The sequence below is a fragment of the Malaya genurostris genome, chromosome 2 (assembly GCF_030247185.1).
Source record: "Malaya genurostris strain Urasoe2022 chromosome 2, Malgen_1.1, whole genome shotgun sequence".
NCBI classification, from domain to species: domain Eukaryota; kingdom Metazoa; phylum Arthropoda; class Insecta; order Diptera; family Culicidae; genus Malaya; species Malaya genurostris.
The window spans coordinates 322117554-322133522 of NC_080571.1; the positions used below are offsets into that span (position 1 = coordinate 322117554).

A 15969-nucleotide genomic window follows, 5' to 3' on the forward strand; every position below is an offset into this window, starting at 1 on the left:
AGAGTGATTAAAGAGAAACTGTCACTTGCTTATACGACCTAATGAAAAATTAACCGAGATTTGACATATACAATTAGAGTGCAACATTCGAAACTCACTTCACTGTTCCGCGTAAAAACATTATTACGCACAATCGCTTCAAATGCGCACAAATTCTGAATAAATACACTTTCCACTAAGAGTTTACGTCATTTTTACATATCGGTTTAATAAAACCTATTTCATTTTTGTTCTATTTGTGCTGTCCTTCAGTAATGATGATGATAGATAAATAGAAACAAATTTTCTGATTTTTATAACAAAATTAGTTGTCAATGAGAATTTCGTGTTGGATTGAAACATTGCTGGTTTTTGTCCAGGATATTCGCCAACTAAACTCATTATCTAAAAATAAGAGTTTTTTTCAGCAAGGTATATTCTCAATTTTAACTAATTTTATATTATTTTGGAATTTTTTTTTGTTAAAATCAACTAATTCAAAAACAGTAATACGAATTAGGCGCAGAGCTAATTTCGGTCGTTCCGTGTCGTATTCACATCATCCGGTTATGTCTCTGACATTACCCACAACCTTTTTTATTTCGAATACCGCTTGGATTCAACCTGAAATATGCTTGTTTTGAGCCGCAATGTATGTATTCTCACAGTTTCGAACTGTCTGTACTTCGGGAATCGGATCCGTGTTTCGATTTTAATTTTGAATTCCTCCCTATAAGATCTCAAATACTGCGATAAAATTACTTATATAGACTATTTATTCATTTCCTTTTTTCAGAAACTTATCCATTCAAGTGTCCCGATCTTCAACGGAGTGTTAATAGGTGGGACTTGTGATCCCAGCATTGTGTGGAAATCGTAATTGGCTAGCTAGGCTAGCATCTGAGTTTGGTACGCCCTACGGCGACGCGGAATAAGGATATCCGATAGTTTGCATTTGCAACAAGTTAGAAAAAAAAAATATCACAATTCACCCCGACACGATGTCACATCACAGCGATGATCAGCTGCTGCAGGCTGGCAGCGATTCGTTCTGGGAACCCGGCAATTATAAACGAACTACCAAGCGGATAGAGGATGGTTACAGGTAGGTAGGTGCAAAGCACGCACTAAATGGTTTCGTTGTCTTTCTTACTCTCTTGGGAGTATCGATGAAAAATAACCTTGCGCAACCGATCAGCTATTAAGCACATGAATAATTGATGCGTTTACCTTATCATTACCTCTAGATTTATTATTCCATTTTATTCCAGATTGTGTACAGATCTGCAAACGTTGATACAAGAACGGGCGGAAATTGAGAAAGGATATGCCAAAAGCTTGAAAACATGGTCGAAAAAATGGGGCGAGCTGATTGAGAAAGGTGAGTACCCACAAACTGGTTGTAATAGGCGTTCTTATCCAAAAAGATGAATTACCAATGGGGTTATGAAACAGAATATGTTGCCGAACTTGGCCGATACCTACCCAAACCAACTCATCATTTATTCGTCTCACTAAACAGTTTATGACATGATGATATGTTGCTGGGTTCAGTTCGGGCTTACATTCCGCGAGGGTTGTAAATGCGGCGTCTACCCACAACAAATATGACCTAATCAATGTCACGGTCGTCGGCCTGATATGTGAAGGAATAATAAACAAAACCAACAAAAAAAACTAACACTGTTCACTAGTAGCCAACCGCTCGCAGTTGCTGTAGTAGTTGTTTCGCGTTTTCACCGTCTGTTCCCCTCTTGTGATTACTTGACTGAATCACTTTGGTAGCTCCATCAAATATAAAAAAAGATACGCTTGTATAAAAAAAGCTCAGTTGTTTCATTTCAACTTAGACGAAGGCGTTAGTTCTGCCAAATTTCAACACCTACCAAGAAATTGCTTATCAGTTTGAAAGACTTAGATTGATTTTCTTTCAAAACATTTAAACATTTATTAGTGCCGTCGATTCTACGGAAGCAATATTGTCAACAGATTCATGTAACATGCCTTGAGCGAAGAAAGTCAGTCATAACATTTGCTCTTAATTCCATTACTCAGAGCGAGAGTGAGAGTCACAAGATACCGACGATCGGTATTTCGATTCAGATTCACTCCAAGTCTGTTCACCTGCATACAAAGACATAACATCGTTTGTAGGACGTTGGCAGTAAGACTCTTATCTGAATTTATGATATGACCATGCAGATAGCGGTCGCAAATTGTGACGCAGCTGATTATTTATGATGCTGGTAAGGAGATTGGGTAAACTGATTATGATAACTTTTTGGATCTCCAAAACTACCATTATGTAAATTCGCTAATAGTTCACCCAATTATTACACTTCAGTATCAGTCTGTTTAACCTATCATACAATTCACAAGTACATTCAATAAGATAACGAAACAAGATATCGAGCACGCCTCATTGCTTTGACCGAACGATACTAATTTATTATTTCCTATTTTACCTCGTTCAGATATTTAGTATGGAATGGGCCCCGACGACTGCAGCGAGAGCGTGTGTTTTCGAGGATGATCGTTTTGTAACCGGTAGCGCATTTTTGCTTGGTAAACAATAATTAATTAGATTCTATAAATGACGTAAATCCGATTATTATTCGCACTGTTTAGCGAATATGTCTGATAAATGAGTCATACGCAATGCCTTCGTCTTTTTTATTTCAATATTACAGTTGGATGCATAGCGATTAGTAGAACAATTTTTCTCATAATAATTTGTCTACTTTTTTCAGTGTATGTAACCTACATCAACCAGATAGGGGGGATTCCATCCTGATATGCAGTTATCTGGTGGTTTCACACATGGAGACGTAATCGATAATGAGTCTTCCTCACAGTCACTCTTCTGAGCACGTGTTCGTATAGCTTCATCAACGCACAGAACTCGTGACTTACTACTACGGAAAGTTCTCAGACGTCGAAAGATGTATTGTAATCACGGCCAGGGCTGGAAAAATCACCAAAAATCAAAAATCACCAGTGATCGACGATCACTGCTGATCTTAAGATCACTGATCTTGAACTTTAAAAAATCACTACTGATTTGATCACTACTGATCCTAGCCTAAAGAAAAATCGTCGTTACATAATCGCACTCATCTGATCCTTATGTGATTTGATTTCGTGTAAGATCATGATTATGGAATTAGGAAATCAGAGAAGATTTTAATTCCAAAAAATCACTACTGATGCGATCAGAAATGATTTGAGCAGAAAATCGTTTTTGATGAGGATCAGCAAAAATTGTACAAAGGGGTGAGCAAATGATACAATTGTATAAATTTTGCATAATGCAGGTGATATGCGTGCGAGTGTTCAAATCGGTGAAAATTTTCTATTTTGTCGCTTTTGGGAATCTAATGATGGGTGAAAGAGCGTGTCAATGGGGTTTGAAAATCAATCAATTTTAATGTTTCGAATGCGTGGAGGTGTTCAAATCGGAGAAAATTTTCTGTTTTGTCGCTTTTGGGAATCTAATGATGGGTGAAAGAGCGTGTCAATGGGGCTTCAAAATCAATAAGTTTTGATGTTTCGAATGCGTGGAGGTGTTCAAATCGGTGAAAATTTTCTATTTTGTCGCTTTTGGGAATCTAATGATGGGTGAAAGAGCGTGTCAATGGGGTTTGAAAATCAATCAATTTTAATGTTTCGAATGCGTGGAGGTGTTCAAATCGGAGAAAATTTTCTGTTTTGTCGCTTTTGGGAATCTAATGATGGGTGAAAGAGCGTGTCAATGGGGCTTCAAAATCAATAAGTTTTGATGTTTCGAATGCGTGGAGGTGTTCAAATCGGTGAAAATTTTCTATTTTGTCGCTTTTGGGAATCTAATGATGGGTGAAAGAGCGTGTCAATGGGGCTTCAAAATCAATCAATTTTGATGTTTCGAATGCGTGGAGGTGTTCAAATCGGAAAAAATTTTCTGTTTTGTCGCTTTTGGGAATCTAATGATGGGTGAAAGAGCGTGTCAATGGGGTTTGAAAATCAATCAATTTTAATGTTTCGAATGCGTGGAGGTGTTCAAATCGGAAAAAATTTTCTGTTTTGTCGCTTTTGGGAATCTAATGATGGGTGAAAGAGCGTGTCAATGGGGCTTCAAAATCAATAAGTTTTGATGTTTCGAATGCGTGGAGGTGTTCAAATCGGAGAAAATTTTCTGTTTTGTCGCTTTTGGGAATCTAATGATGGGTGAAAGAGCGTGTCAAATCAAAATCAAATCAAAATCAAATCAAAATCAAATCAAAATCAAATCAAAATCAAATCAAAATCAAATCAAAATCAAATCAAAATCAAATCAAAATCAAATCAAAATCAAATCAAAATCAAATCAAAATCAAATCAAAATCAAATCAAAATCAAATCAAAATCAAATCAAAATCAAATCAAAATCAAATCAAAATCAAATCAAAATCAAATCAAAATCAAATCAAAATCAAATCAAAATCAAATCAAAATCAAATCAAAATCAAATCAAAATCAAATCAAAATCAAATCAAAATCAAATCAAAATCAAATCAAAATCAAATCAAAATCAAATCAAAATCAAATCAAAATCAAATCAAAATCAAATCAAAATCAAATCAAAATCAAATCAAAATCAAATCAAAATCAAATCAAAATCAAATCAAAATCAAATCAAAATCAAATCAAAATCAAATCAAAATCAAATCAAAATCAAATCAAAATCAAATCAAAATCAAATCAAAATCAAATCAAAATCAAATCAAAATCAAATCAAAATCAAATCAAAATCAAATCAAAATCAAATCAAAATCAAATCAAAATCAAATCAAAATCAAATCAAAATCAAATCAAAATCAAATCAAAATCAAATCAAAATCAAATCAAAATCAAATCAAAATCAAATCAAAATCAAATCAAAATCAAATCAAAATCAAATCAAAATCAAATCAAAATCAAATCAAAATCAAATCAAAATCAAATCAAAATCAAATCAAAATCAAATCAAAATCAAATCAAAATCAAATCAAAATCAAATCAAAATCAAATCAAAATCAAATCAAAATCAAATCAAAATCAAATCAAAATCAAATCAAAATCAAATCAAAATCAAATCAAAATCAAATCAAAATCAAATCAAAATCAAATCAAAATCAAATCAAAATCAAATCAAAATCAAATCAAAATCAAATCAAAATCAAATCAAAATCAAATCAAAATCAAATCAAAATCAAATCAAAATCAAATCAAAATCAAATCAAAATCAAATCAAAATCAAATCAAAATCAAATCAAAATCAAATCAAAATCAAATCAAAATCAAATCAAAATCAAATCAAAATCAAATCAAAATCAAATCAAAATCAAATCAAAATCAAATCAAAATCAAATCAAAATCAAATCAAAATCAAATCAAAATCAAATCAAAATCAAATCAAAATCAAATCAAAATCAAATCAAAATCAAATCAAAATCAAATCAAAATCAAATCAAAATCAAATCAAAATCAAATCAAAATCAAATCAAAATCAAATCAAAATCAAATCAAAATCAAATCAAAATCAAATCAAAATCAAATCAAAATCAAATCAAAATCAAATCAAAATCAAATCAAAATCAAATCAAAATCAAATCAAAATCAAATCAAAATCAAATCAAAATCAAATCAAAATCAAATCAAAATCAAATCAAAATCAAATCAAAATCAAATCAAAATCAAATCAAAATCAAATCAAAATCAAATCAAAATCAAATCAAAATCAAATCAAAATCAAATCAAAATCAAATCAAAATCAAATCAAAATCAAATCAAAATCAAATCAAAATCAAATCAAAATCAAATCAAAATCAAATCAAAATCAAATCAAAATCAAATCAAAATCAAATCAAAATCAAATCAAAATCAAATCAAAATCAAATCAAAATCAAATCAAAATCAAATCAAAATCAAATCAAAATCAAATCAAAATCAAATCAAAATCAAATCAAAATCAAATCAAAATCAAATCAAAATCAAATCAAAATCAAATCAAAATCAAATCAAAATCAAATCAAAATCAAATCAAAATCAAATCAAAATCAAATCAAAATCAAATCAAAATCAAATCAAAATCAAATCAAAATCAAATCAAAATCAAATCAAAATCAAATCAAAATCAAATCAAAATCAAATCAAAATCAAATCAAAATCAAATCAAAATCAAATCAAAATCAAATCAAAATCAAATCAAAATCAAATCAAAATCAAATCAAAATCAAATCAAAATCAAATCAAAATCAAATCAAAATCAAATCAAAATCAAATCAAAATCAAATCAAAATCAAATCAAAATCAAATCAAAATCAAATCAAAATCAAATCAAAATCAAATCAAAATCAAATCAAAATCAAATCAAAATCAAATCAAAATCAAACAAATTTATATATTTGATAGAAAATAATTATGAAACTGAATATAGATTTCTACTTTATGAAATGTAATAACATGAATTGTAATGAAGTTATAAAATTTAAATTCAGAACCCCTTATTTGTATTTTTCGTATGTATTTTGCTAAAGCCGGTATTAAAGCAGTCCCTAGAGCGACTATAATGCCAATTAGTGATATTATGCTGTCCAGATTGGAAACCTGGGGAGTGTTGCAATGGTCGTATTAGTGACGGCGCAAAAAAGGTGCGAAAACTTCAAAACTGTCGCAAAAAATATTTCAATTTGTAAGTGTTTTTAGTTGATGGCAAAACAAAGTCACTATAATCCGGTTTTCGGTAATAGTTGTCAAAAATCTTCTAAATGAAACTTATATTGTTTTCTTAAATATGTCCATAAAAAAGTCATCATTACAATAGTAGGCTACCCTTGCAGCAAATAGAAATTCTTAAAAAGTCAGGCTTATGTTAACTTAGGAGCGTAAACAGTTTTTGTTGCTTTGGTTGAAAATATGTAACATCAAACATATAGCATACTAAGTATTGCCATAACATAATTTATGTGACTATTGATAACAAAATCGTTTGCCATCGAATAATATATATATGCTAAATGGCTTGAACGTTACATCAAATGTATATGTATATGTATGAAAATGTATTTACTATTGTTGGAACCAAAAAAATGCTTTATTTTCAACACACGTTCTAACACCAACAATGGATAAACAATAATTTTTATTCTGAGCATAACCTTGCAAGCATTACACTATAAATGCATTCAAAATTCGATTACATTAACATAAACATGGTCGTTATTGTAGAATTTAGAATCATAATGAATATGAATTAATTCTACACGGCTTATTTTCGAACATTACAAACATATGGTAATCGAAAGTGCGAGAAAAAAATGAATATCGCTTGACAAGTTTAAAAGTAGTATCACGAAATTAAAAAAAAGAAACCTTAGAAACCTCGTTTGATTCGATTTGATTTTTGATTGATAATCCTATTGACAGGCTCTGTCACCCATCATTAGATTCCCAAAAGCGACAAAACAGAATATTTTCTCCGATTTGAACACCTCCACGCATTCGAAACATCAAAGCTTATTGATTTTCAAACCCCATTGACACGCTCTTTCACCCATCATTAGATTCCCAAAAGCGACAAAATAGAAAATTTTCTCCGATTTGAACACCTCCACGCATTCGAAACATCAAAACTTATTGATTTTGAAGCCCCATTGACACGCTCTTTCACCCATCATTAGATTCCCAAAGCGACAAAACAGAAAATTTTCTCCGATTTGAACACCTCCACGCATTCGAAACATCAAAACTTATTGATTTTGAAGCCCCATTGACACGCTCTTTCACCCATCATTAGATTCCCAAAAGCGACAAAACAGAAAATTTTCTCCGATTTGAACACCTCCACGCATTCGAAACATCAAAACTTATTGATTTTGAAGCCCCATTGACACGCTCTTTCACCCATCATTAGATTCCCAAAAGCGTCAAAACAGAAAATTTTCGCCGATTTGAACACCTCCACGCATTCGAAACATCAAAACTTATTGATTTTGAAGCCCCATTGACACGCTCTTTCACCCATCATTAGATTCCCAAAAGCGACAAAACAGAAAATTTTCTCCGATTTGAACACCTCCACGCATTCGAAACATCAAAACTTATTGATTTTCAAACCCCATTGACACGCTCTTTCACCCATCATTAGATTCCCAAAAGCGACAAAACAGAAAATTTTCTCCGATTTGAACACCTCCACGCATTCGAAACATCAAAACTTATTGATTTTCAAACCCCATTGACACGCTCTTTCACCCATCATTAGATTCCCAAAAGCGACAAAACAGAAAATTTTCTCCGATTTGAACACCTCCACGCATTCGAAACATCAAAGCTTATTGATTTTCAAACCCCATTGACACGCTCTTTCACCCATCATTAGATTCCCAAAAGCGACAAAACAGAAAATTTTCTCCGATTTGAACACCTCCACGCATTCGAAACATCAAAACTTATTGATTTTGAAGCCCCATTGACACGCTCTTTCACCCATCATTAGATTCCCAAAAGCGACAAAACAGAAAATTTTCTCCGATTTGAACACCTCCACGCATTCGAAACATCAAAACTTATTGATTTTGAAGCCCCATTGACACGCTCTTTCACCCATCATTAGATTCCCAAAAGCGACAAAACAGAAAATTTTCTCCGATTTGAACACCTCCACGCATTCGAAACATCAAAACTTATTGATTTTGAAGCCCCATTGACACGCTCTTTCACCCATCATTAGATTCCCAAAAGCGACAAAACAGAAAATTTTCTCCGATTTGAACACCTCCACGCATTCGAAACATCAAAACTTATTGATTTTGAAGCCCCATTGACACGCTCTTTCACCCATCATTAGATTCCCAAAAGCGACAAAACAGAAAATTTTCTCCGATTTGAACACCTCCACGCATTCGAAACATCAAAGCTTATTGATTTTCAAACCCCATTGACACGCTCTTTCACCCATCATTAGATTCCCAAAAGCGACAAAACAGAAAATTTTCTCCGATTTGAACACCTCCACGCATTCGAAACATCAAAACTTATTGATTTTCAAACCCCATTGACACGCTCTTTCACCCATCATTAGATTCCCAAAAGCTACAAAATAGAAAATTTTCTCCGATTTGAACACCTCCACGCATTCGAAACATCAAAACTTATTGATTTTGAAGCCCCATTGACACGCTCTTTCACCCATCATTAGATTCCCAAAAGCGACAAAACAGAAAATTTTCTCCGATTTGAACACCTCCACGCATTCGAAACATCAAAACTTATTGATTTTCAAACCCCATTGACACGCTCTTTCACCCATCATTAGATTCCCAAAAGCGACAAAACAGAAAATTTTCTCCGATTTGAACACCTCCACGCATTCGAAACATCAAAACTTATTGATTTTCAAACCCCATTGACACGCTCTTTCACCCATCATTAGATTCCCAAAAGCGACAAAACAGAAAATTTTCTCCGATTTGAACACCTCCACGCATTCGAAACATCAAAACTTATTGATTTTCAAACCCCATTGACACGCTCTTTCACCCATCATTAGATTCCCAAAAGCGACAAAACAGAAAATTTTCTCCGATTTGAACACCTCCACGCATTCGAAACATCAAAGCTTATTGATTTTCAAACCCCATTGACACGCTCTTTCACCCATCATTAGATTCCCAAAAGCGACAAAACAGAAAATTTTCTCCGATTTGAACACCTCCACGCATTCGAAACATCAAAACTTATTGATTTTGAAGCCCCATTGACACGCTCTTTCACCCATCATTAGATTCCCAAAAGCGACAAAACAGAAAATTTTCTCCGATTTGAACACCTCCACGCATTCGAAACATCAAAACTTATTGATTTTGAAGCCCCATTGACACGCTCTTTCACCCATCATTAGATTCCCAAAAGCGACAAAACAGAAAATTTTCTCCGATTTGAACACCTCCACGCATTCGAAACATCAAAACTTATTGATTTTGAAGCCCCATTGACACGCTCTTTCACCCATCATTAGATTCCCAAAAGCGACAAAACAGAAAATTTTCTCCGATTTGAACACCTCCACGCATTCGAAACATCAAAACTTATTGATTTTGAAGCCCCATTGACACGCTCTTTCACCCATCATTAGATTCCCAAAAGCGACAAAACAGAAAATTTTCTCCGATTTGAACACCTCCACGCATTCGAAACATCAAAACTTATTGATTTTGAAGCCCCATTGACACGCTCTTTCACCCATCATTAGATTCCCAAAAGCGTCAAAACAGAAAATTTTCGCCGATTTGAACACCTCCACGCATTCGAAACATCAAAACTTATTGATTTTGAAGCCCCATTGACACGCTCTTTCACCCATCATTAGATTCCCAAAAGCGACAAAACAGAAAATTTTCTCCGATTTGAACACCTCCACGCATTCGAAACATCAAAACTTATTGATTTTCAAACCCCATTGACACGCTCTTTCACCCATCATTAGATTCCCAAAAGCGACAAAACAGAAAATTTTCTCCGATTTGAACACCTCCACGCATTCGAAACATCAAAACTTATTGATTTTGAAGCCCCATTGACACGCTCTTTCACCCATCATTAGATTCCCAAAAGCGACAAAACAGAAAATTTTCTCCGATTTGAACACCTCCACGCATTCGAAACATCAAAGCTTATTGATTTTCAAACCCCATTGACACGCTCTTTCACCCATCATTAGATTCCCAAAAGCGACAAAACAGAAAATTTTCTCCGATTTGAACACCTCCACGCATTCGAAACATCAAAACTTATTGATTTTCAAACCCCATTGACACGCTCTTTCACCCATCATTAGATTCCCAAAAGCTACAAAATAGAAAATTTTCTCCGATTTGAACACCTCCACGCATTCGAAACATCAAAACTTATTGATTTTGAAGCCCCATTGACACGCTCTTTCACCCATCATTAGATTCCCAAAAGCGACAAAACAGAAAATTTTCTCCGATTTGAACACCTCCACGCATTCGAAACATCAAAACTTATTGATTTTCAAACCCCATTGACACGCTCTTTCACCCATCATTAGATTCCCAAAAGCGACAAAACAGAAAATTTTCTCCGATTTGAACACCTCCACGCATTCGAAACATCAAAACTTATTGATTTTCAAACCCCATTGACACGCTCTTTCACCCATCATTAGATTCCCAAAAGCGACAAAACAGAAAATTTTCTCCGATTTGAACACCTCCACGCATTCGAAACATCAAAGCTTATTGATTTTCAAACCCCATTGACACGCTCTTTCACCCATCATTAGATTTCCAAAAGCGACAAAACAGAAAATTTTCTCCGATTTGAACACCTCCACGCATTCGAAACATCAAAACTTATTGATTTTCAAACCCCATTGACACGCTCTTTCACCCATCATTAGATTCCCAAAAGCTACAAAATAGAAAATTTTCTCCGATTTGAACACCTCCACGCATTCGAAACATCAAAACTTATTGATTTTGAAGCCCCATTGACACGCTCTTTCACCCATCATTAGATTCCCAAAAGCGACAAAACAGAAAATTTTCTCCGATTTGAACACCTCCACGCATTCGAAACATCAAAACTTATTGATTTTCAAACCCCATTGACACGCTCTTTCACCCATCATTAGATTCCCAAAAGCGACAAAACAGAAAATTTTCTCCGATTTGAACACCTCCACGCATTCGAAACATCAAAGCTTATTGATTTTCAAACCCCATTGACACGCTCTTTCACCCATCATTAGATTCCCAAAAGCGACAAAACAGAAAATTTTCTCCGATTTGAACACCTCCACGCATTCGAAACATCAAAACTTATTGATTTTGAAGCCCCATTGACACGCTCTTTCACCCATCATTAGATTCCCAAAAGCGACAAAACAGAAAATTTTCTCCGATTTGAACACCTCCACGCATTCGAAACATCAAAACTTATTGATTTTGAAGCCCCATTGACACGCTCTTTCACCCATCATTAGATTCCCAAAAGCGACAAAACAGAAAATTTTCTCCGATTTGAACACCTCCACGCATTCGAAACATCAAAACTTATTGATTTTGAAGCCCCATTGACACGCTCTTTCACCCATCATTAGATTCCCAAAAGCGACAAAACAGAAAATTTTCTCCGATTTGAACACCTCCACGCATTCGAAACATCAAAACTTATTGATTTTGAAGCCCCATTGACACGCTCTTTCACCCATCATTAGATTCCCAAAAGCGACAAAACAGAAAATTTTCTCCGATTTGAACACCTCCACGCATTCGAAACATCAAAACTTATTGATTTTGAAGCCCCATTGACACGCTCTTTCACCCATCATTAGATTCCCAAAAGCGACAAAACAGAAAATTTTCTCCGATTTGAACACCTCCACGCATTCGAAACATCAAAGCTTATTGATTTTCAAACCCCATTGACACGCTCTTTCACCCATCATTAGATTCCCAAAAGCGACAAAACAGAAAATTTTCTCCGATTTGAACACCTCCACGCATTCGAAACATCAAAACTTATTGATTTTCAAACCCCATTGACACGCTCTTTCACCCATCATTAGATTCCCAAAAGCTACAAAATAGAAAATTTTCTCCGATTTGAACACCTCCACGCATTCGAAACATCAAAACTTATTGATTTTGAAGCCCCATTGACACGCTCTTTCACCCATCATTAGATTCCCAAAAGCGACAAAACAGAAAATTTTCTCCGATTTGAACACCTCCACGCATTCGAAACATCAAAACTTATTGATTTTGAAGCCCCATTGACACGCTCTTTCACCCATCATTAGATTCCCAAAAGCGACAAAACAGAAAATTTTTTCCGATTTGAACACCTCCACGCATTCGAAACATTAAAATTGATTGATTTTCAAACCCCATTGACACGCTCTTTCACCCATCATTAGATTCCCAAAAGCGACAAAACAGAAAATTTTCTCCGATTTGAACACCTCCACGCATTCGAAACATCAAAGCTTATTGATTTTCAAACCCCATTGACACGCTCTTTCACCCATCATTAGATTCCCAAAAGCGACAAAACAGAAAATTTTCTCCGATTTGAACACCTCCACGCATTCGAAACATCAAAACTTATTGATTTTCAAACCCCATTGACACGCTCTTTCACCCATCATTAGATTCCCAAAAGCTACAAAATAGAAAATTTTCTCCGATTTGAACACCTCCACGCATTCGAAACATCAAAACTTATTGATTTTCAAACCCCATTGACACGCTCTTTCACCCATCATTAGATTCCCAAAAGCGACAAAACAGAAAATTTTCTCCGATTTGAACACCTCCACGCATTCGAAACATCAAAATTTATTGATTTTGAAGTCCCATTGACACGCCCTATTACGTACCGCTAATCTTTTGTTGGATGCATAATTTTCTATTGTCATCAATTTTCGCACCCCTCACCAGATGAAACACAACATCAACGATTTAAAAAGTAAATCAATTTGCATTCATGTCTGATCACGATCACGTTTGATTTTTGTCACAATGCTCAAAACAGATAAAATCATCCAATGATTGATCTTACAAAAATCTAGATCAGCTGTGTTTCAAAATCAGCAGTGATTTTGTGTAACGGAAGATCATTGCCGATCGTCCTAGATGTGATTTGGAGATGACTGATCAACTGATCGTAAAAAGATCAGATCAGTAGTGATCTTTAAAGGAAAGATCACAAGTGATTCATGATCAGTAGTGATCGTGATTTGATGATTTTTTGATCGTGATTTTGCCAGCCCTGATCACGGCACATTCAGCTCCATCAACGGAGTGTTGACATTTTTAATATGTATTCGAATCTGTGCATTGGACATTTTACATAAGAATTTTCAGATTTTTATAAAAATCACTCTTAAATGGAACTCGTTGAAAGTATATTGAAGATTTCTTATCGTATGTGAAAAAAAGTCTGCTAGTTTCGGCGATTACCCCAAATCCCCCATTTCATGTTATCTTTATGAGAATCTGAACCTGAACCTGAAATTCTTATTCTAAGTAAAGTTGTATAAATTTCCGAGAACTGTTGGACGGATTATGTTATCGACTTTTTCTGATCAGTCAAAGTTAAATCACCTCCAAAGGATGTTCCTAATGACGATAACAGGAGCATTCACGACAACTACTACTGCTGCTCTAAAGGGCACTACTGTGCATTAAACCACTACATGTGTTCATAGAACGAGAAGCATTATCTTGTGCATACCGTCTTAAAGTTACAGGGTTTTGGAACAGTAACTCTATAGACCATGCTACTTGCCACACTCGCTTGTGGTCTCAAATGGTTCCCTGGGATGAGTTCTCGCTCCTAGTGACCCAACTCTCACATGCAGTTCTTCTTTCAAAACATTCAGTGTGCTCAGAAGTGGTTGTCTGGTTATTTGGAACGACAACTTGATGAACACATAGTTTGTTATACGGACGGTTTTCTGTTAGATGGTCATACTAGTGCTGGTATCTATTGACGTGAAATGAAGCTAGAGCAGTCTCATTTTTTTATAGGTACTGTACTCTGTTCCAAGCAGAAATCTAGGCGAATCTGTGTGGAATACAATCGGCACTGTGAATATATGGTGAACGAATTGATTTTTATTCCAACAATCAGGCAGCTTTAAAGACACTCAGTTCGAATGATTCACGGTCGAATCTAGCGATCGCATGTTGAATTCAAATTGAAAACCTCAGCCTTTCAAATGCTGTCTACTTTTTATGGCGACCCGGCCATTCTGCTATTACTGGAAATGAATCGGTTGATGAGATGGCTAGAGCTGGTGCAACAAATGATTCCGTTGGTCCTAAACCAGCTTTATTACTATCAACTAGTTGGATAAAGCACAAGATTCGTTCTTGGGCTGCATTCAAACATGCCAGCTATTGGCGCAGCTTGCAAAGTTGCGCTCAAACAAAAGCATTTTTACCAGATTTGAATCTGAAAATGTCAAAGTGTCTACTACATTTACCCAAACATCATTGCAGTATTCAGGTCAGAGCTCTGACTGGACATTGCAAACTCAATTATCACATGGCTACTATTCAACGTGCTGAGTATTATTCATGTGATTTGTGTGAATGCAATTACGGTACTTCATATCATATGAAATGTAACAGTTCCGGCGTCGCTCTTGTGAAATCTCTACATCCTCTCGGGGGCGGGGGTTGGAGGTTTTTTTTTAAATAACTATTTATTGGAATATGAGTTGAAATTAAATTATTGAGATTTAAATTGGGTGTTCAGCCACAAGTGGTGACTTTTCAGCCCTATTAAGGAATGTATCGAAAATAAGCTATCCACAAATTTTTCTTTCAAATTCTAATAAAACGATATTTTATTCGAACTAAAAATTGATCCTTTATTGTACGAGTTTAAACATGAAAACCGGATGAAATTTAAGTTATTCACGAATTTTCGAGCTTCTGATCGAACGCTCTTCATCAACTTCCGGATAAGTGTTGCATCGCATTTTTTGGACGCTTGAGCCCAAATTTTTTTTGAACTCCTACATGTTGCCAGCTGCCTTAGCAGTCCTCTTGAAGACCCTCTTCACGATTGCCCAGTTACGTTCGATGGGTCGAAGCTGAGGGTAATTTTGTGGATTGATTTTTTTCCCAACGATATTTATACCCTTTTTCGCAAGCCAAAATGAGAGTGGTTTTGGTATAGTGAGCCGACGCTAAATCCGGCCAAAATAGTGGAGGTGTACTATGTTTCTTATATAAAGGCAGAAAGCTCTTCTGGATACACTCAGATCGATGGATTTCTGCTTTTATAGTTTCGGTAGTGTAAACAATGGTTGACTTCGAACCACAGGAACTTGCCATACCAGTACCTTTCTATCGAATTTCTCCACTTAAATCGACCTGTCCCCTCCCCAACGACGACAGTAAAGTATTGTGGGCCTGAAAGGGTTTTTGAGTCCTTCTTTACATAAGTCTCATC

The 15969-nt window shown here is 35.0% G+C and overlaps 1 protein-coding gene across 3 annotated transcripts in view; it reads left to right on the forward strand.

The window, feature by feature from the left end:
* Positions 1-15969, forward strand: part of LOC131431310 (protein kinase C and casein kinase substrate in neurons protein 1) — a 96112-nt gene that overhangs the window by 66919 nt on the left and 13224 nt on the right. For all 3 annotated transcript variants that reach the window (XM_058596937.1, XM_058596939.1, XM_058596938.1), the window contains exons 3-4: positions 776-1084; positions 1251-1360. In XM_058596937.1, coding sequence (XP_058452920.1) covers positions 981-1084; positions 1251-1360 — 214 coding nt within the window. In that variant the 5' untranslated portion in view covers positions 776-980. The remainder of the gene's footprint in view (positions 1-775; positions 1085-1250; positions 1361-15969) is intronic.